We start from the raw sequence: 22393 nt of genomic DNA, 5'->3' as shown, positions 1-22393 counted from the left end.
GAACATTCGATTTACTAGGCGTTGATAAGTAGCACCAGATTTTTTAAACCCAAATGGCATTACATTGTAGCAATGAGTACCGTACTTAGTAATGAACGAAGTCTTTTCCTGATCCTCCGGGTTCATTTACATTTGATGGCACCCGGAGTAGGCATCGAGAAGCTGAGGGTCTCGTGGCCGGCCGTGGCATCGATCATGCGATCAATATTCGGCAAAGGAAAAGAATCTTTAGGGTATGCTTTGTTTAAGTCTTTATAGGAGGTTGGTGGAACTATACAGGGATAGGAAGAGGGATTTGCATATGGTGTTTATTGACCTAGAGAAGGCGTATGACAAGTTCCTAGGGACGTCCTTTGCAGGTGTTTGGAGGTGAAAGGTGTGTCAGTGGCTTACATTAGGGCGATAAAGGATATGTATGATGGAGCTATGACTCGGGTTAGGACTGTGGGAGGTGACTCTGAGCCTTTTCCAGTTATTGTGGGGTTACACCAAGGATCTCAGCCTGTTCTTATTTGCTCTGGCGATGGACGCACTGACACACCATATCCAAGGAGAGGTGCCATAGTGTATGTTATCTGCTGATGATATAGTTCTAATTGATGAGACGCGAGGCGGCGTGAATGGGAGACTGGAGGTATGGAGGCAGGCCCTGGAGTCTAAGGTTTCAAGTTGAGTAAGACTATGGCAAAATATGTGGAATGTAAGTCCAGCGACGTGACGGGGGAAGCGGATGTGGAAGTCAGGCTTGACTCACAGGCCATCCTCAAGAGAGAAAGTTTTAAGTACTTAGGGTCAATTATCCAGGGAGATGGAGAGATCGACGGGGATGTTACGCACCGTATTGGGGTGGGGTGGATGAAATGGAGGTTAGCGTCTTGAGTCTTGTGTGACAATAATGTGCCACCGAAACTCAAAGGTAAGTTCTATAGAGCGGTGGTTAGACCGGCCATGATGTATGGAGCTGAGTGTTGGCCAGTCAAGAATTCAATATCCAGAAGATGAAAGTATTAGAAATGAGGATGTTGAGATGGATGTGTGGGCACACTGTGCTGGATAAGATTAGGAATGAAGATATTCGGGAGAGGGTGGGCGTGGCTCCTGTGGACGACAAGATGCGGGAAGCGCGGCTTAGATGGTTCGGACACGTGCGGAGGAGAAGCCTAGATGCACCGATTAGGAGGTGTGAGCGGTTGACTTTAGCAGGTACGTAAAGAGGCAGAGGGCGGCCTAAGAAGCATTGGGGGAAGGTGATCAGGCAGCACATGGCGGGGCTTCAGATTTTCGAGGACATGGCTCTTGATAAGAACATGTGAAGGTCGAGCATTAGGGTGGTAGGCTTGGGGGTAGTCGAGATTTCTTCCCTCTTTATACCGGCTAGTCTGATAGAGTTTTGTTTAGGTTTGTTAGCGGTCTATGTTGTGTTCACATTGTTGTTTTGCATAGTTTTGTGTTATTGTCCTTTCACTTATTCGTTGTTGTTATTTTCTTTCTGGCACATTTTGTTGTTACATGCCTTTTCTTTTGTTTCTTTTATGATATTATTGTCTCTCTTGTCGATCCGAGTCTCTGGAAACAGTCTCTCTACCCTTTTTGGGGTAGGGGTAAGGTCGGCGTACACTCTACTCTCCCCAGACCCCACTAGTGAAATTTTACTAGGTATGTTGTTGTTGTTGTTGCACATTCTGTATTCCCCTTTTTAGGGACTACGACTACATTTGCTAGCCATTCGGTATATTCTACTTCCCAAATGGACCCTAATTTGAGAAGTTTGGTTATCTCATCCTTGATGAACGTATGCTTAACCTCGGACTGTGGCCTTCTCTTTTGCTTTACCAGTTTGAACTTTGGGTCCAAGCTCATCGATGAGTGGTAATCTCTAGTGGGATCCCTGTCATGTCAAAGTGGGACCAAGAATAACAATCCATATTTTTAATAAGGAATTTAATGAGTCTTTCCCTGAGCTCGGGAGTTAACCCTGTGCCTAGGTATACCTTTTGATCGGGCATATGCTCGATCAATGTGACTTGTTCCAGATCGTCAACCGTTGACTTCGTAGCATCGGAATCATCGGGGATTACGAAGGTTCGAGGTATCATATAATTATCATCCTCGAAAGTTTCTTGCTGCTCCGATCTGGTCGAGGCTGGTGACTGTAGTTGCTATTTGACTTCCTGCTTTCCCTTCGATTTCGGTCCCTTCGTTGATGATAGCGTCGATACTGGTATTACCTCATCAATTGCAAACATCTCTTTGACTGCGGGTTGTTCGCCGTACACCATTTTGATTCCTTCCGGTGTTGGGAATTTCAAGACTTGATGAGGCGTTGAAGGTACTGCCTTCATATTATGAATCCAGGGCCTTCCGGGAGCATCGCGTTGTATCTCATATCACCATCGATTACATGGAACTTCATTTCCTGGATAGTTCCGGCCCCATTTACTGGCAAAATGATTTCCCCCTTGGTGGTTCCACTCGCCATGTTGAAACCGTTGAGTACTCGAGCCGTAGGCACGATTTGATCCTGGAGGCAGAATTGCTCTACGACCCTCGATCAAATAATATTTGCCGAGCTAACTGGATCAACCAACATACGTTTAACTTGAATTTTATTCATAAGGATAGATATTACCAGTGCATCGTTGTGAGGCTATTCGATCCTTTCTGCATCCTCATCGTTGAAAGACAAGGTACCTTCTGGTAAGTAGTCCCGGGTACGTTTCTCCCTAGTGATTGTAACTTTGGTGCATTTGAATGTCGAGCCCTGAGGAATATCGACCCCACCAACGATTATATGAATCACGTGCTGCGGTACCTCCTGTTCATTTTTCTTGTTTGTATCCCTATCTCTGAAGTGACTTTTAGCTCGGTCACTCAAGAACTCTCGAAGATGACCTTCGTTGAATAAACGAGCTACCTCATCCCTTAATTGTCTGCAGTCTTCGATTTTGTGACCATGGGTTCCTTGGTATTTGCACATTTGGTTTGGATTCCTTTGAGCGGGATCAATCGTAAGTGATAGAAACTAGAGCCCAACAAACGATATAGAGAACCATGTTCTCTATCAGTTCCCAAAGTAAGCAACATACTGTAAAACCAAACAGTATAGGGAACTAGGTTCTCTATTGTTCCCACATTAAATCGGCAGTAAATAAAGAACACAATGGAGTTTTACGTGGAAAACTCTCAGCTCACTAATAAGAAACCACGACCTACCCTTGTATGATTCCAACTTCACTACTTAGCAACTTTTAGATTATAACCTATTGTAACCTAGGAATTAACCTCTTAATCCCTCACTAATGTGTAACACTCTATTACAAGACACTTTGTAATAACCCTATTACAAAGACTTTAAACCTAGGAATTAACCTGTTAATCCCTCGCTAACTTGTAAAACTCTATTACAAGCCACTTTGTAATAACTCTATTACAAAGACTTGACAACTCGACTAACTCTAGACAAGACACAAACACAAAGGTTTATGATTTACCAAGGTTTCCTACACATTGCTTCTAACTAAGCTAAGTAGGAATTACAAATGAAGTACAAAATAACAAAGACTCAACAAACCTAAGGACTTAAGATATCTTCAATATTTGGATTTGGTCCTTGAGGTTGCAGTAGCTTTGTTCTTGAGAGATGTGGTGGCTAGCACTTGAGAGAATATTATCTTTTGATTTTCAAGTGTAAGAGCAATGAAATCCCTTGCCTCATGTTGATAATATATATGTGTGATGTCATCAAGGATGATGTAATAAAGTGTCCTTTAGTTTAGACTTAGCAAGCTACAACTGTGCTGCTGTACTGCTGTCGGACGGTATAGTGCAGCAGCTTTTACATCAGTAGAGTTGACTGTACGACGACCAGGGGAACTGATCCATATATGTTTCCTCTATTGTTCCCTTATCTGATTTCATTGAGAATTGAACCAGACATCTGACTAGTTACTTTGAATGTAAGGGAACTAATTGTATTAGGTTCCTTATCTGGTTCTATCATGAAGTTTGTCAAGTCATCAAAACAAAAGAAGCATAACTTATCAATTTCTCCCTTTTTTACGATGACAAAATTAGAAATGATATTCCTCCTGAGAACAAGTTTTCCACATTGTTTCCCCTGCGAATCAGCCATATTCCCCTGAGAACTAGACCAAAGGAACTGATCACAACCGATTCCTCGAGACTGTTTGACAAATCATCAAAACACAAAATAGCATAACTTATCAATATCCCCCTTTTTGATGATGACAAACCTAGAATTGATATTCCCCCTGAGAATCAGATTCCTTACATGTACTGATCACATCTGGTCCGTACCTGTTTCCTTAAGAACGTTTGGTAAATCATCAAAACATGAAACATTGTAACAGAGGAATTTTCCCCTTTTTCATGATGACAAACCCAAAATTGATGTTCCCTTGAGAACCAGATTCCTCACATGTTCCCCTGCGAATCAAACTTATAATCAACATGTTATCAACAACATCCCCCCTGCAAAGCAGAGCTATCTTTCATGCACAACACAAGATATCAATTCGATTCTGTTCCTCCCCCTGTTGACACTTATGTAACTTCCCCCTTTTGGCATAATTGAAAAGAATAACAGAAGAAGCACAACCAAAAAGAAGTTCAGCAACATTAACTCATGCCACTTGGGCAACACGACATAAACAATAACAAGAACAACAAGTGAATGTCATTGCACAAAATAGAGTGATTTCCCATAGTAGAGTAGTTATAACAAAATCATAGTAGTTTCAACAATACAGATTATGACAATTTAAACAACTAAGTACCAATTCCATCAAATATAGGGATCAAAAGAAGATAGGAATTCAAGGCAATTTGGAAGGTGTGAAAGACATGGATCACTGTGCAGGAAGAAAAGTAAGGGGCTAATGCCTTGATGAGCCTGTCCATTCGTTCATTCACAATCCTCTGATCAATGATCATCTGCTCTCTCAGGTCCTCCATATGTTTCCTCAATCTTTCATTCTCACCCTTCAATTGAGAATTCTATTTTGCCAAGGGTTCATGGGTAACCTGGTTCTCTACCTATCCGAGCAGGCTGAACCATTAATCAGATCACCAAGAATCTCCCCAAGCTTCTCTTTATCAAGAATAAACTCAGTCCCAGTTTTCACTTATTCTTCATAAACGTTGGGACTTAGAGGAACAAAAGGTGATTCTATTTTTGGAACTCAACAATGTCAAGAAGTTCCTCCATTTTTCAGCAATATCAGAGACAACACTCTGCGTAACAGCACTTTTTGATACTTCAGAGTCTTCTACCTCTCCAAACCCGATAACTCAACCTTTTGCTTCTGTAAGGAACCAGTTTCCTTACTCACACTACCCTTTCTTTTCCTGAGCGGCCATGTCTCCCTATGCATCTTCTCAATCCGTTAACCCTTATCATCTGCTGCATCTTCCCAGCCAACTTTCTTTTCTCCATTTTTTCACAAGTGAAGATTTTTCCACTTCATTCTGTCTTCCATAATTACCATATCAGCAAGTCACACCACTTCATTATTAATCAACCTATTTTTCATTAATCCTTTTTACTGTATCAGAAGTTCGTTTAAACAGAGAACTCAAAAAGAAGTCATCATCAGAATTAATATCCTGAGACATCCTAGAGGGATAAGGTCCCTTATTCAGTTCCCTTTTTCCAGCACAATCACCAATTCCTCTATTATTCAAGGCTTCAGCAAACCCATCAACAATTTCAGCCTCATGCTCCAGAATATTAGATCTACCCCGTTCTTTTTCAGTTAAACTCCATCAAAATCTACCAAAAACTTATTGGGGGTTTTGATTCAGATGGAGTTAGGATTTTGGAGGGTGATAGAGTTGGATTCACTTTTGGAATATTTGGAGAGAAGGATTCTTTTTGAGACAAGGTTGATTTTGGTTTTGAAGAAAAGAATCAGTTTTGGTTGGGTGTAAGAGGATGAAGTGGTTTTTTGGGCAACAGGTCAGTTCAGAAAAGGTTTAACATTTTGGACTTCAAAAGTTAGGAGAGAGGCGAGAATAAATTAATGACATGACACTTCAGTAGTTTAAAAAAGGCATATAAGTATTGGAGAGACTACTAACCTAAGTCGTAAGAACGAGGTACCTTGACGATTTTTGAAAATCTAAGCAAAGACTCTAGAAGTGCAATGTCACAGTTACATATTTTGTCCTGAAACTACCATATGCGTATACCTATAACAGTATAGATTTGAGTTAGATGTCGCCAAAAACACTTTTTAGCATTTTACCTTTCCTTCTTAACATAGCCAATCATGGAGGGACCAGGTCCTTAGTTGAGCTTAATCAACCGCAACTCCAAATGATTTCTTTCAAAATGCTCCTTGCTCTGTGCCTTGGTGAAGATGTCTGCTACCTGGTTCTCCGTCTTCCATAACTTCATACAAATTAGACCTTTTTCAACAGTACCCCTCAAAAAGTGATGTCGCACATCAATGTGCCTTGTCCTCTTGTGTTGTACCGAGTTCAAGTCAGCTTTAGCAGTAGAAAGAGCCAAAAAGTTTGTTTCTTTGTACCACATAAGATCAAGTATGACCCCAGAGCATGTGCCATTCCAGATGTACTCTTTTTATCCACCAGATATCCAACATAATCAGTATCAGCATATCCAACCAAGTCAAAATTATCTCCTGAAAAATAGACGAGGACCAGGTCTTGCGTTCCCTTAGGATACCTCAAAATTCCTTTGGCAGCCTTCAAGTGAGATTTTTTTGGGCCAGGTTCCAATCATTGTTATGTCCGAAGGCCTAAGGACCAGGTGTCACACTATGTTCCTCTCCAACTGATGGAGTTCTTCTTGCATAGCAGCTATCCAGTTAACGTCTTTCAATGCTTCTTTGATGTTCTTAGGCTCGATTTGAGACAAGAAGACTGAGAGGGAAAACATGTTCCTTGCCTTATATCTGGGTTGAATACCAGAGTCTAAGGGTGTGATTACATTTTGAACGGATGTGAACTCTTTTGCCTCCAGTTGAATACTTGAACTTCAGAATTTGAAGAACCAGGTTCCTCTATTTTTAAACATCATTGACATCAACAAAATTATGACTTCCACTCCTTTGTTCTGCATCAGGAGTACCTAATGCAACATCAGCAACCCTATGTTCAACTTTAATCGAGGTGATAGATGGACCAGGTTCCTCTATGCCTTTTGGAGATTCTGCTGCATCTCCTTCATTTCTCTGCTTGACTTGACTCATCAAATCCATATTTCCTATTGCAATATCTATAGCTTCACCAGGAGCATTCGTAAATTCTCCATCTTCATCTTCTTTGTTATGTGACCTTTTGCACCATTGTTGAGAACAAAATATTTTGCATCCAAAGGCTCTCAGGTAAGTCATTTTCTCCCATTGAGCAGTTCATAGAGAGACTTATCAAGAAGGGACCTGATCATGTACTTGTTAATCAAGTAGCAGGCAGTGTTAATCCTCCATAACCAACTTGTTCAGTAAATAAAAACTTGCATGCCTAGTCGTCTGCACCATAACTCAGCATCATCATCTGACACTTTGGAATGTTATATCACCACCATTCAGTGAATCAAGGTCTGTAACATAGATGTTCTTGAACTCTTTGGCTATCAACACCACTTCACCAGTTTTGAGATTGGTGATAATGCAAGATTTGGACAAGAACTTCACTTCATTTTCCCTTATCACATATTTGAGACGCACTCAACAAGCTATAGTTCAAGCCATTCACATGGTACACATTTTCAATTACATGGGAGAGTGTTTTGCCAATTTTGCCAACACCAAGAATATATTCCCTTCTGGCCGTTTCTAAAGAACACACTCCCACCTTGGAAGGCCTAGAGTGAGAGGAAATCATCCATTCTTCCAGTCGTATGCTTAGAGTAGCCGCTATTCATGTACCACTTTTTGATTGCTACCTCTTATTCCAGCCCGCACACGAAATCACTGATTAGACTTAGGAACCCAAGCTAGCTTGGATCCCTTATAATGGTAGAATGGGCGGATCAAACTTCTTTTTGGCCGTTCATGCAACATATATTTTCCTCTCAGAGGACCAGGTTCCTCAACAGTATACTTCTTTTCAACAAAAACTTTGTTTTTCTGTAGAGACTGAATTTTAACTTTACTAGAGACCTTGTAAACCAATTTGATCACAGTGAGTCACAACCTAATACCAGCTACAGTTACATACTTGTTATAGGGATTATATGAGGTTTTAGCCTTTTGGAACCCGATTCCTTTCCTGTTTCCACCATTACTCTTGTACATAGACATTATTACATCAGAGAACCGGGTCCATTTAAGTGACTTATCAGGATCTTTTTTAACCCTTTTCAAATCCTCCTAAAGTTGTCTATTCTTTTCAAGCTCAACAACAAGACTTGTTTTAACTTTCTTAAGCTCACTCTCAAGCTCAAGTTGAGCCTCACTAGCCACTTCTTTACCCTTAGGAGTGTCCATCCATTCTTTCGTTTGGTTTTTCATCAAGGTATTTTCTCTAGTTACTTCTTCCACTTGTTCCTTTAATTCTACAGTGGAAACTATCATATCATCTCTCTCTTGTTCTATGTCACCAATTTCTTCAATTAAAGAATTTTTCTTATTAATGAGGCTATGATAGGCATCAATCAATACATTTTCTAAGGACATCAATTTTTTCTTAGAGTAAGTTTTCAAATTTCTTTGAACATCAAGAAAACTTACATCATCTTCCTCCTTGTCCTCATCATCATTAGATTTGTCCATGAGTTCAAAGATTGACTCATATTCTGAAGATCCATTGTCAACAACCATCATAGATGTATCTCCTTGGTCATCTTCACCTTCAGATTCACTAGAGGAATCTCCCCAGTCAGCCAGGGCTTGACTTACCATGTTATCAGCAGCATCTCTTTTATCGATCTTTCTGTTAGGGGCCCGGTTCCTCTTAGCCGCCTTTTCGGTGTTGGTTTTGTAATGATCCTTCTTATGAAGAGGACAGTCTTTAATGAAGAATCCAGGCTTTCCACACTTATGACAACAATTATTTCCTTTGGAGTTCCCGCTGGGACTTCCTTTCTTTGGGATCCCACAATTTTTACGAATTATCTTTTGAAATCTTCGAGTGAGATACATCATGTTAGATCCATCACTACGTGAGTCAATGTGGGCGGCTTTGAGAACCAGGTTCTTCTCCTTCTTGGGCTCTCTTCTTTCAAGATCTTTCTTTCTCTTCATAGGTTTTGAGATTTCCAATGAGTTCATCAATGGTCAACTTCTGCAGATCCTTGGCTTCAGTGATAACATTCACTTTACTTTCCCAGGAACCTGGTAAAACATTGAGTATTTTTTGGACCACCTTGTTTCTTGGGATGACTTCTCTAAGGGAGCGAAGCTCATTAATAATGGGGGTGAAACGTGTGTGCATATCTTGAATACATCCATCCTCCTTCATCTTGAAAAGCTCATACTCAGTGGTAAGCATATCAATTTTGGACTGCTTAACCTGAGTAGTTCCCTCATGGGTAGTTTGAAGAGCTTCCCAGATCTCCTTAGCAAACTGACAAGCTGAGATGCGGTTGTATTCATTTGGTCCGATGTCACAAACAAGAATCTTCTTTGCCCTGAAATTATTTTCAATAACCTTTCTATCAGCATCATTGTACTCTTCTCTTATTTTTGGGACTGTAACTGTTCCCTCACCTACAGTTTTCATGGGAACACAAGGTCCATCACAGATTACATCCCACAACTCTGAGTTCTCAACCATGATGAAGTCATGCATTCTTGTTTTCCACCAACCATAGTATTGGCCGTTGAATCTTGGTGGTCTATATTTTGATTGTTCTTCCTCAAAGTTTGGTGGAGCAGCCATGTAGATCCTTTCTAGGTGTTATCCTTTTAGAAAGAACCGGCTCTGATACCAATTGGTAGAAACTAAGAGTCCACCAAACTATATAAGGAACCAAGTTCTCTATCGGTTCCCACAGTAAGCAACAAACTGTAAAACCAAACAGTATAGGGAACTAGGTTCTCTATCTGTTCCCATATAAATCGGCAGTAAATAAAGAACACAATGGAGTTTTACGTGGAAAACTCTCAGCTCACGAGATAAAAAATCACAATCTACCCTTTTAGGATTTCAACTTCACTACTTAGCAACTTTTAGATTACAACCTATTGTAACCTAGGAACTAACCTCTTAATCCCTCACTAACTTGTAACACTCTATTACAAGACACTTTGTAATAACCCTATTACAAAGACTTTAAACCTAGGAATTAACCTCTTAATCCCTCACTACTTGTAACACTCTATTACAAGCCACTTTGTAATAACTCTATTACAAAGACTTTACAACTCGACTAACTCTAGCCAAGACACAAACACAATGGTTTATGATTTACAAAGGTTTCCTACACAGTGCTTCTAACTAAGCTAAGTAGGAATTACAAATGAAGAACAAAATAACAAAGACTCAACAACCCTAAGTACTTAAGATATCTTTAATCTTTGGATCTGGTTCTTGAGGTTGCAGTAGCTTTGTTCTTGAGAGATGTGGTGGCTAGCACTTGAGAGAATATTATCTTTTGATTCTCAAGTGTAAGAGCAATGAAATCCCTTGCCTCATGTTGATAATATATGTGTGTGATGTCATCAAGGATGATTCAATAAAATATCCTTTAGTTTAGACTTAGCAAGCTACAACTATGTTGATGTACTGTTGCCAGACGGTACAGTGCAGCAGTTTTTACAGTTGTAGAGTTGACTGTACGACGACCAGGGGAACTGATCCATTTATGTTCCCTCTGTTCTTTCCTTATCTGATTTCATTTATCTGACTAGTTACTTTGAATGCAAGGGAACTAATTGTATTAGATTCCTTATCTGGTTCTCTCTTGAAGTTTGTCAAATCATCAAAACAAAAGACGCATAACTTTTCAATAAGGGTCTGGGCCACCTAGTGTCCTTAATCCGACCGATGGCTGATATAATACATGATGCATCGATGCTGAAGTTGTATTATGACAGCCGAGGTGCTTCCCTGGATCCGACATCCCTCTCGAAATCGCTCTTGCTCATAAGTCCTCGTGAACTCTGTCCCCGATCATTTCTTCTATCATTCCGTACGGGGTTCCATCCGGGCCCGTTATTTCTCCAATCTCCACCGTGTGGATGGTACGTGTCTCTATTTGACCGTGGTTCCCGATGACATCCCTTTTAACTCTGTCCACGGACCTGTTGGGATATATCGAACCAACTGGAGTTCCCAATTGATCATCTTCGACCCTGATCACGCCCAACTATGCCTTATAAAAGACAAAGTGATCGTTGCAAATATAATCTGGTTTACAAGTCCGAAGTCGAATCCCACAGAGAACTAAGGCTTAGCTACAGTTGTTCACTATCACCAAGAATACAAGCTTGAACAATTCCCAACTTATAGATATTAAGATACTTGTGTTTAACTAACTAACTAACAAATTAAAATAATAAATTAACACTAAAGATACTACAGGTTGGAAAAAATATTAAGGAGGTCTAGAGTTATGATTTTCCCGATTGTCGGAATCCTTCCCGCTATGTCTTCTATAATTTCGCCTATGTATTCTCTACCGATCATGAGCGCTCTGCGTGTTGTAATTCTCTCCTCAGTAATTACGATAATTTACTAGACATATTCTCCCGAGTTACGCTAGCTGGCTTTAATTACAGCTCACTTAGATCGCACCCAAGGTTTCGTTATCCCTAATCCCACCTTTAAACCCTTGGTTATTGATTCCTCACATACGTCGGGAGTGATGTTGTTCAACAACTACCTAAATATACACTCTCTCCCGAGTAATACATACTAAATAGGCACAGCTAATTGAGGGCCCTTCAATCAACCACAAGAATAATATAGTTGAAGAAATAGAAAAAATACTACGGCTCAATTATATAAAAACAAAACAAGAATTTATCCTACAAAAGGTTCCATCAAAATCGTAGATAACAAATTAGCTATTCATAATAGTATGTAAAACTACAATACTAAAAGTCATAACCAGAAATAAAAAATTGGAAGAGGAAGGAAAAACTCGCAGAAGAATTCCCCGCCTTGCTCCTATTGTGTCTCTGCCTCCTTAGGTCGAATCTGTGTCAAAAATTGGTCTCCTCCCCTCAAAATACTATTTTTCCATGTATATATACCAAATAGGGTCGGGCCCAAATAATTATACCTTCTCTTACGCGAAAAATGACAAGTTTCCAGGCCTGGATGTCCGCGGCCGCGGTCCGGGCGCGGTACTTTCTCAGTGTACTGCCTCAGTCCGCGGTTGCGGTTTCGACCGTGTTTGTCACCCTGTTCCGTTTGAAATTTAGAAAAATATAAAACATGAAAGTTGTAGCCCCTTGAGTTAGCTTTCCAACCACATATTGTGCATCCCAAATGGAGTTCTGAGCGAAAAGTTATATGCATTTTACTAGACAGTGCGCAATATGCCTACTCGATTCTTCATTCTCCTAACTCATCACACCAAGAGTATTTAAAATAGACTAAGCACAAAAGCGTAACATCTTCACCTCAAGATTTGACTCACAAGTACCACACATTATTCACAACTCACCCACTTACTCTAACATAGAGGTCACTGACATTACCTTTCCTTCATGAATCAAGTGCCCTCACATAACAAAAGAGATAGTTCCACACAATAAAATTTAAGAACACTTAGGAACTCAAGATAGAAAGAATTCACTCACTCTCAGAAATAACATTCATATGTCACAAAAGATGCACCATAAGCTTGCCCTTAGTGTACTACTCCACTAATCGAGCTCATTCAATATAGGATCAATTAGGACTTTATTTGGTTATAATGTAGGCTACGGGACGGGTAGGATACCTTTAGATATAAGAGTGACTACACCTCCCTAAGCACTTCAATACATATACTTTAATATTCAAACCCCATACTTATGTCAAACCAAACTCCACCTTCACATCAATGTATATTACCCCATACTTCTTCAAGCACAATTACATCAAGAGTCACCACTTATTAAGGAATACTTTTTTTTTCACAGCAATACAACTATTTTTTTTTCAATTCAAGTGGCTCTTACTTTTTCAAAATAATGCACATTTCTCCTTATTTCATTAGTTCCACTCAAAAGCCAAACCAACCACCCCACACTTTAATTTTTACACAGCTCATAACAATTCAAGTGCTCATGAGAGGTTAGAAGGTTCAAATAGATGATTAATTCAAACGTATGGGTAAGGCTTGTAATGTGATTGTCAAAGAAACAAGATTACATGCTCAAAGGGGTTAACTACGATACATAACAATTAGGTGGGTAAAATATACATATCTGGCTTAACAAAGAAACGCCTATATCACTTCCAAGACTGAACAAAACTACTATTTCGCTTTGCAAACACACAGGGCAAGTTCTAGGCATCAAATGCAATGCACAGAATATAATAAATCCTTACACACGCATGGCACATAACTCACTCAGGATTGGTTTCATCAAGACACTTTAGTCAAAGCAGTTAAGCAAAGTTAAGATCATAAAATTTAAGGTACTTATACAAGAGTCAAAAACTGAGCCTAAGCGTCACAACCAAAGTACTCACTATTCTCAAGGCATAACAAAGTCAAGAGATATTGCTTCAATTCAAAACACAACACAATGACTCCTGCTCCAAAAAAAAATTAACTACACCCGGTTCAAACAAAACACTTGGAAAATAATCGTGGTTTAAAGAAAAACCAAGGGGTAATTGCTACACTACCTAACAAAAGAAAATATTTTTTTTTCTTTAGACTTAAATCCCTCAAGAAAATTGTCTAACAGATTCATCATCGGGAAAAGTCCAATCTTTTAATAAAAATATTATTTAATTAAACTAACAAAGCTAAAGTAGCATGGAAAGTCACCCAGACAATCTCCTCACCCACACTTAAAATTGTGCATTGTCCCCAATGCACAGCATAACCATAAGAGGGTAAGAGAAACTCCCTGGTAGGCCAAAGGCCGAAGCACTAGCAGTTCATGGGGTACTCAGACTTCTCCAGGCTTGGTCCTTCGTGCGGGTACCTCACACTTTGTTCTAACCATCTGGTTTGATGTTGCATCCTTCCAATAGCTTTGCTTTCCATGCTCCTAGAAAATTAAAAATCGGCACTACAAAAATAATATAATAAAATAAATTATCAAAAAAAAATAAAACAAAGCAGTAAAGTTGGGTTGCCTCCCAACAAGCACTTGATTTAACGTCGCGGCACGACGTGAATCACTTTTTGCCTCCACTTCGAACTTATAAATTGGACCCCAAGTTTTGATTCTGCTCTATGATCATACTCCTGGGGTGGTGGAATGAATATGACTGGCCCAATAAAATAATATAGTATTCTGCACTTCTTAGCCTTTGGATGATATGTGTATTCCCGACTTTCTGGCAAGAAGCATTCCAAAATGTAGGCACCTTGTTCCTCATTCCTTGACTCCTCAAGTGGCTCGGACGACTCCATTTCCATATCATCATCCAAACACAATGTGGAAAAATGCTTGGAGTGTCAACCAATGCGCTCAACTACAAGAACATTGGGATTGTCTACATTCTCAACACTAATGACAATAGAGTCAACTAAATATGTATCCTCAATATCTTTGGTTCACTCTAGTATCTTTTCTACAACATTGATATCCTCAAAATCTAGTGCGATTGATTGTTGGTGTTCTACTCTGGCCTTCTCCTCTAGCTCATCCTCGTATATTTTTAAATCCTCCAGTATAATGGTAATTTCTGCAGCCAATTCATGCTCATATTTGCTACTATCCACAATATCAACTTGTTGCGCTTTACAATGTTCAATTAATTTATTCGCTTGCGTCTCCAAGTTGTGAATAGTTGCCTCTTGCCTTTGTATCTGCCGTGTTCTCTTATCAAATAGTTCCATGCAACACTTCAACATATCTTTGATCTCTTTCCGGTCATCATCCCTAGGTTCTTTGTTCCTATTAACTTCACGAGAAAAAGAAGAACCATCAAAGTAAGGGGTTGGGGGAAGATAAGAACTATAAGCACAACCATGAAAGTGACCATCTTGACCACCATACATATCACACACATTCCACATATAAGATTGATTCGGTGCACAAAACTCACTATCGGGAATATTTTAATAATTTTGCTTTGGGTGATTTCCTTCACAATATGCATAAGGAGGATTAAAAGTAGAATTACCAACATCAAAATTCTCATAATTCCATGATGCCATGTTTCTCAAATAAAACTAAAATTAAAAAATTAAAAAAAAATCAAATACTAAAAAATGAAATAAAAGTTCAAACTTGAAACCTAGAAATATGTACACCTACAACTACACCATTAGTTCCCCGGCAACGGCGCCAAAATCTGATCACGCCCAACTATGCCTTATAAAAGACAAAGTGATCATTGCAAATATAATTCGGTTTACAAGTCCGGAGTCGAATCCCACAGAGAACTAAGGCTTAGCTACAGTTGTTCACTATCACCAAGAATACAAGCTTGAACAATCCCCACCTTATAGATATTAAGATTCTTGTGTTTAACTAACTAACTAACAAAATAAAATAATAAATTAACACTAAAGATACTACAGGTTGGAGAAAAGATTAAGGAGGTCTAGAGTTATGATTTTCCCAATTGTCGGAATCCTTCCCGCTATGTCTTTTATAATTTTGCCTAAGTATTCTCTACCGATCATGAGCGCTCTGCGTGTTATAATTCTCTCCCGAGTAATTACGACAATTTACTAGACATACTCTCCCGAGTTACGCTAGCTGGCTTTAATTACAGCTCACTTAGATCGCACCCAAGGTTTCGTTATCCCTAATCCCACCTTTAAACCCTTGGTTATTGATTCCTCACACACGTCGGGAGTGATGTTGTTCAACAACTACCTAAATATGCACTCTCTCCCGAGTAATACATACTAAATAGGCACAGCAAATTGAGGGCCCTTCAATCAACCACAAGAATAATATAGTTGAACAAATAGAAAAAATACTACGACTCAATTATATAAAAACATAACAAGAATTTATCCTACAAAAGGTTCCATCAAAACCCTAGATAACAAATTAGTTATTCATAATAGTATGTAAAACTACAATACTAAAAGTCATAACCAACAATGAAAAATAGGAAGAGGAAGGAAAAACTCGTAGAAGAATTTCCCGCCTTGCTCCTATTGTGTCTCTGCCTCCTTAGGTCGAATCTGTGTCAAAACTTGGTCTCCTCCCCTCAAAATACCATTTTTCCATATATATATACCAAGTAGGATCGGGCCCAAACAATTATACCTTCTCCTACGCAAAAAAGGACAAGTTTCCAGGCCTGGACGTCCGCGGCTGCGGTCCGGCCGCGGTACTTTCCCAGTGTACTGCCTCAGTCCGCGTCAGGTCCGCGGTCGCGGTTTCGACCGTGTTTTTCACCCTGTTCCTTTTGGAATTTGGAAAAATGTAAAATATGAAAGTTGTATCCCCTTGAGTTAGCTTTCCAACCGTATATTGTAGAGCCCAAATGGAGTTTTGAGAGAAAAGTTATGTGTATTTTACTAGACAGTACATAATATGCTTACTCGATTCTTCATTTTGTTGCTCTATCATCCGTTGATCCCCGAATACGATCTCGGCTTAATTCTTTGGGCTTTTAATCAGACGTCAAAGCTCCAAATCACGCGAATTCATTCCATAACATCTACATAGCTCGGAATCACCCCTACAAGGCATAAAACACACAACTAGTGCAAGACACTAGCGATTAAAGCTCAAACTCAATTAAAGTGCAGTAAATTTGAGTGTAATAAGCGACTAAAATACGTAATTATAGCCTATCATCAGGCCCTAATCTTTGACTGATACCGATTATGTACATCGGCCCAAGTGATAGCTGGATATTCGATTAAATTTTGCTTTAACAAGCTATGGAGCTTCGAGTGTTCAGACCTTGTGTAAAAGCTTGAACAGCCCAGTCGTCGGTGACTGGAGGCAAATCCATTTGTTCTGCTTGGAACCGAGATACGAATTCCCTGAGCATCTCGTTATCCTTTTGTCTTACTTTGAAGAGGTGATTTTCTTGATGCAACTTTAATGGCTCCGGCGTGGGATTTTACAAAAGAATCCGCGAGCATAGCAAACGAATCAATAGAGTTGGGTCGTAAGTTATGATACCATATGATGGCACCCTTCGATAAAGTTTATCTAAATTTCTTCAATAGAACGGATTCAATCTCATCATCTTCTAAGTCATTTTCCTTTATTCCACATGTGTACGAAGTGACGTGCTCATTAGGATCGGTGGTCCCATTGTATTTGAGGATGTCTGGCATACGGAATTTCTTAGGAATGGGCTTCGGAGCCGCACTTTGAGGAAAAGGCTTCTGCACGAACTTCTTCGAATCCAAACCCTTTAGGATCGGGGGTGCCCCTGGTATTTGGCCCACTCGCGAGTTGTTTGTTTTTACTTTTTTGTCATTATCCTCGCTTTTCTTTTCACCTGATTCTATCTGTTTAGTGAGCTCTTCAAGCATCTTCATAATGGCAGGTCAGTTCCCGATTCACTAGCATTTGGTTTCTCTGGTACATGTTCAACTCTATTAACAACCTCTTGTGATGTTTCGAGCTTAATTCTGCTTGGTTCTCGATCCCAATTTTGGAGTTGTGCTATAGCAGCTTGCTGAGTCTGCAATATTTTGAATATCACTCGAAGGCTAATTCCGCCTTCTTCACCGCTCTGTGCATTCTGATCGGCCGCTCGGGCATTTCTGCGGACACTATTTCCAGGGTCGACGCCCAGATTTGCATTTAGGGCAATATGCGGACTGACATAGACGGGGTCTGCGATAGGTACTCCCTCGTGGCTAGCTTGAGGCACTTCGATCCCTGGGACGGCTACATTACCGTTTTCTTCGTGGAAACTGAGGTCGTCATCGGCGTGAGTGGGTACTGCTTGCGAGTTAGACATGTTGGCCCTGAAATCAAAGATGCTCACAAGAACAAGCGTAAAGTAGTGTTTGTTACGGGAATTATTACTACGCAATCACTATTATCCTTAGCTCCACAGTGGGCGCCAAACTGTTTACACTACAAATTGGATAACAATTAAACTTATAATGTGGTTTAATGATACGTGATTTCACCTAATACCAATTGATAAACGTAAAGATAAGTGATGGAAATTGACAATAATGTAAAGTAAACCAATGTTTGGAGAGAGCCCTCGAGCTAGTTGTGCAATGACAGTTAAATCGTAACAAGCTGATAAACAAGAGAATGTAAATTAAAGAGTGAATATTGTATTCCCTTGATCTATGTGAATGTAAGGTGTCTACAAGATAATTAGGACCCCCTTTATATAGTAGAGGAATCCTATTTAAGGTACAATTCTAACTATGGAAGTAAATCCCATGATTAACTAGATGACCGCCCTTGATTTGATCTGTTCCGAGATTCATTACGAGGCTACCCGTCGACACAGCTCCCTTGTCTCGATCAAATGTAATCGGGTAGGCCCGGTTTAACCGTATACAATATTCTTGAGTAATTTTGGTTATTTGAGTTAGTAAAAAAAAGAGAATTTTTTCTCCTTCAAAATAGTTAACAAATTCTTTTGGTTAGATTTAACAAGAATTATGAAATTTAACTATTGAACACAGAGATAAAAGAGAAAAGGGAAAAAAGCATACTTGATGTAAACAGAAACAAGTATTTCCGCAAAAATTAGAGAGTGCTCGTTCCATACATGAGTCTGATATCGATCGATAATTCTCATAACAAATGAAACTGTGTAAATTTGCACCAACTGGTGCTTCCTAACTATTTTACACACAACTGTGGTAAGTATAATTATTCTAATTACTAGACTAACATAAACAAATAAAAAAATACGGCTAAAGTGGTAAGTAAGCCTATCCATGAAACTACATTTTTAATTTTGTAACATCATCAGTGATAAATTAGGAAATTTGGTGGAGCCGTCAGTAGGATTAATAATTGCCTCGAGCTCTGCAGCTTCAATGCTCTCTTTTCTGGCAATTGGATTATCTTTTGCTACCTTTCTTTTGACTCGGCAAAGTACATAATTATCTTTGTCATATCCCTGAAAATAGATTCAAGTGTCTGAGTAATTTAGCATAATATACGTATGATCATGACATTGTTCATTTAATTGATATTATTGGTAAAAGCTAATGATATCATAAACGTGAGAAAAAATAGAGATTTTAGAATATTAGAAATTATTTTCTGGAAACATGTAAAGTTATAATTTGGGTATAAAGAACGGAGTATTTAATAGGGGTGGTAGATGGACGAGTTGGGTTGAATTTGGGTGGGTCAGGATGGATTAGGTCAATAAATGGGTCATTGCCCAACCCAGCCCAAAGTGTACTTGGGCTAAGATGGACTGGGTCAAGATGGGCTAAACAATGGGTCATAACCCAATCGCCAACTTGACCCATATTTTAGAACCATGCTCATCATGCATAACAAAGCCTTTTACCTTAAAATGTGTAAGTTGAAAAATATTTTACGGGTGGGAACTGGGGTGGGGGAGGGGGTAGGGTGGGTGGGTTGTGCAGAAAAACAAAAGAACATATAAAAATACAAAAAAAAAAAGTAAAACTGGGGCAACTAAGTAAATTTCTAGATAAGTTAGGTTGAGATCCCTTTGTTTTGAATGAGTTTCATAGGTTATATTTGGGCTGCTTAATGGGTCAGAATAGGCCATAAAAAATAATGGTTTAACTTGGGCTCAGCCCAAATTGACCCATGAGCTAATATGTTTGTAGCCTCCAACCCATTAATCTCTAGGCAGGTTGGACGGGTTGGATTAATTTGGGCTCAAATTGCCACCCCTGGTATTTAGTAAGCTAAGGAACTAATTAGATAGTGCTTCTTAATAAGCTAATAAACTCAGTTTTCTCAGTCCTCAAACGAATGTCACCTCAAAAAACTAAAAATTCAGCTAATTGCCGTTGGTTTTCTGAAAGATTTAAAAAGATTTCAAAAAATTCTCCTTTTTTTTGTTGCAAAAAACTGGTTAAACAAAGCGAAAGCTCAAAATTGTGATTGCAAACTCTGACATAATCACCACCTAGCAAAACTTAACTCGAAAATATTTGGGTTAATTAAAACCTGGATTATAATTGAACAATACTACTGTCACATCTCCCCAAACCAAATATTCTTTCCCATGCAAGCAAAACATACATTAAAACAGCACCATATATAGAACAAATTAACTTCATATGTCTCAATGTATGTGACACCTTCCGAATCTCGAAAGTCAAACATCTTACTTTTGATCGTTTAACTCTCGAAATTCGAATGGTATAACATAAATCGAGACAGATGGAGTAAGTCGAAAACGTGCAATCAAGAAATTATGAATGTGAACTTACTCGAGAACGTTGATGTAACATCTTCTTGACCTCATCAGTAAGAGAATATTCTTTCATAAGCCATTGCCCATCTTGAGGTGAACCTGAATTCTGGTACCTTAGACTTCTTTTATATCCCATAACTGAACCTTTTTCACTGCACACAGGTTTTCCTTTGTCTTGAGATTTCCAAGAACCTTTACCTACACTTCTAATAAACCTTGAATTTTCTATCTTTTTTTTCTTCAACTCCGTGAAAAAATATAAAGTCCTTTCTTTTCTATCTTTAAATACAACCCATGGTTCTTTAGAATAAAGATCTTCTTCTACAATTGGAACTAATTCAGGTAAACGTCCCTTTAATACATACTGTAAAAGATATTTCACCAATTCTGCATCTGTAGGGTGAAATCGAAATCCCTCTGTATGTGCAGAATTTTCAATGCACAACTCTTTTTCTTCGTTTTTAATGTTGTGCATAATATTTATTTGCGAGGTGCAAGGCAATTGAGACATGACTAGAAGATTTATTAAGGGGAAGAGAGAATTATTTATGGAGTACTGTGCATGGGGTGTATTTATAATTGACGTGAGTTGGCAACATTTAGTAGTTTGTGTTGTTTTATAATTCGAAGAGGACTAGGAAAATTTAATTTAAAATCCTGTTAGGTTTAAGAAACTTAATTTTGGACAGCTATTACTAGTATTAGTTTGTGCTGTCTTATAATTCTGAGAGGACTAGGAGAATCCAAAATTAAACCTGGTAATTAGAGGAAACCGACACTTGATCGTCGGCATTATATACATGGTAATTTTTTTTCTTAAATTGGAAGCAGACTTACTAGGAAATAAGAGATTTACAAAAGGGCGTCTTAGCTGGAGAGCCGTCAATATAGGCTGGGTCGACTTTGTTTGACTAAATTTTTTGGAGCCTATTTAAAAATAATTTTTTTAAATCCGATCCGAGTAATTAAGTTCGTGGCTCGTGAGGCTTGGTTGAGGTGAACCGGTCCAGCCGGTGGGCCCAATAAAAAATATATAGTTAAAAATAGTAAAAGTAAAAGAAAATTAAAAACAAAAAATAACAAGAAAAGTAGCTCAAACCCGAAATCCACTAAGCCCATCTTCTTAAAAGATCAAAGTCTTAAAGTTTATTTAAACTAAGTTTAACAAAATTATGAAATAAGCAAATAATAAAATCCTAAATTTTTCTAAACCCTAAAAGAAGTAGCGCTCTTTCCTTGTCACAAGCATACTTAAATGTGCTTGATGAAGATAATGTGTTAGTGTTGAATACGCCACTAGCGACATGAAAGTTTTTCTGAGTAGTTTGTTTTGAGTTTTGACTTTTAATGAATGAAATAGTGTGCTACATTTGTTGTGTCTTATTGTAATCTATTGGAACAATGTCAAAAGTTATTAAGTTTTACAAAGTTCTTCTGTACAACAAGATATTTTTTCACTTGTAAATATTTTTTTTTTTTTATGTTAGAACTTAAATTTAAGAAAATATGAAAAATATTTTTAAAAATGATGGGCCGGCTTTGTGGGGGGCTGCGACTCACGTATGACTAGGCTGAGCTGACCTTTTTAAGGCGAAAATCTCACTTTATACCCATTAATTCCAAACTATTTACCCTTTAATGCCCAGGCCCAAACTATTTACTACTCCTACCCATGCGGCCCAAACTATTTACCCGCTAATTCCAGCCGTTGCTAGTCACTACCAACAACAGATCAATTCTTGTGGACATCGATTGCAGCATTAATTCTTGAATGTATGAAAATACTACTGTACTATTTTGATAAAGTTTGCGTATGCTTTATGCGACCAAGAACTGAGGCATTCATTTTCTCCCATCCGTTCGCACTGGAAATTGAAATAACTTCAAGCCTTCGTGGTTTTAGCACTGCAAACAAGTTTTCAACACTAAAATACAGGACACAATTCAAAAATTAGATCATAGGAAGAACAGATCA

General features: G+C 38.7%; 1 protein-coding gene across 1 annotated transcript; it reads right to left on the bottom strand.

Moving 5' to 3' along the window:
- Positions 17566-20929, bottom strand: LOC109229930 (NAC domain-containing protein 48-like). Its single transcript, XM_019395470.1, has 3 exons — positions 20435-20929; positions 18974-19131; positions 17566-18004 (listed from the first exon to the last, which is right to left on the bottom strand). The coding sequence occupies exons 1-3, from the start codon at positions 20927-20929 to the stop codon at positions 17566-17568; spliced, it is 1092 nt and encodes a 363-aa protein (XP_019251015.1).

The sequence above is a fragment of the Nicotiana attenuata genome, chromosome 7 (assembly GCF_001879085.1).
Source record: "Nicotiana attenuata strain UT chromosome 7, NIATTr2, whole genome shotgun sequence".
NCBI classification, from domain to species: domain Eukaryota; kingdom Viridiplantae; phylum Streptophyta; class Magnoliopsida; order Solanales; family Solanaceae; genus Nicotiana; species Nicotiana attenuata.
The sequence above is the reverse complement of the archived record's forward strand: the minus strand, read 5'-3'. Positions and strand labels throughout refer to the sequence as shown.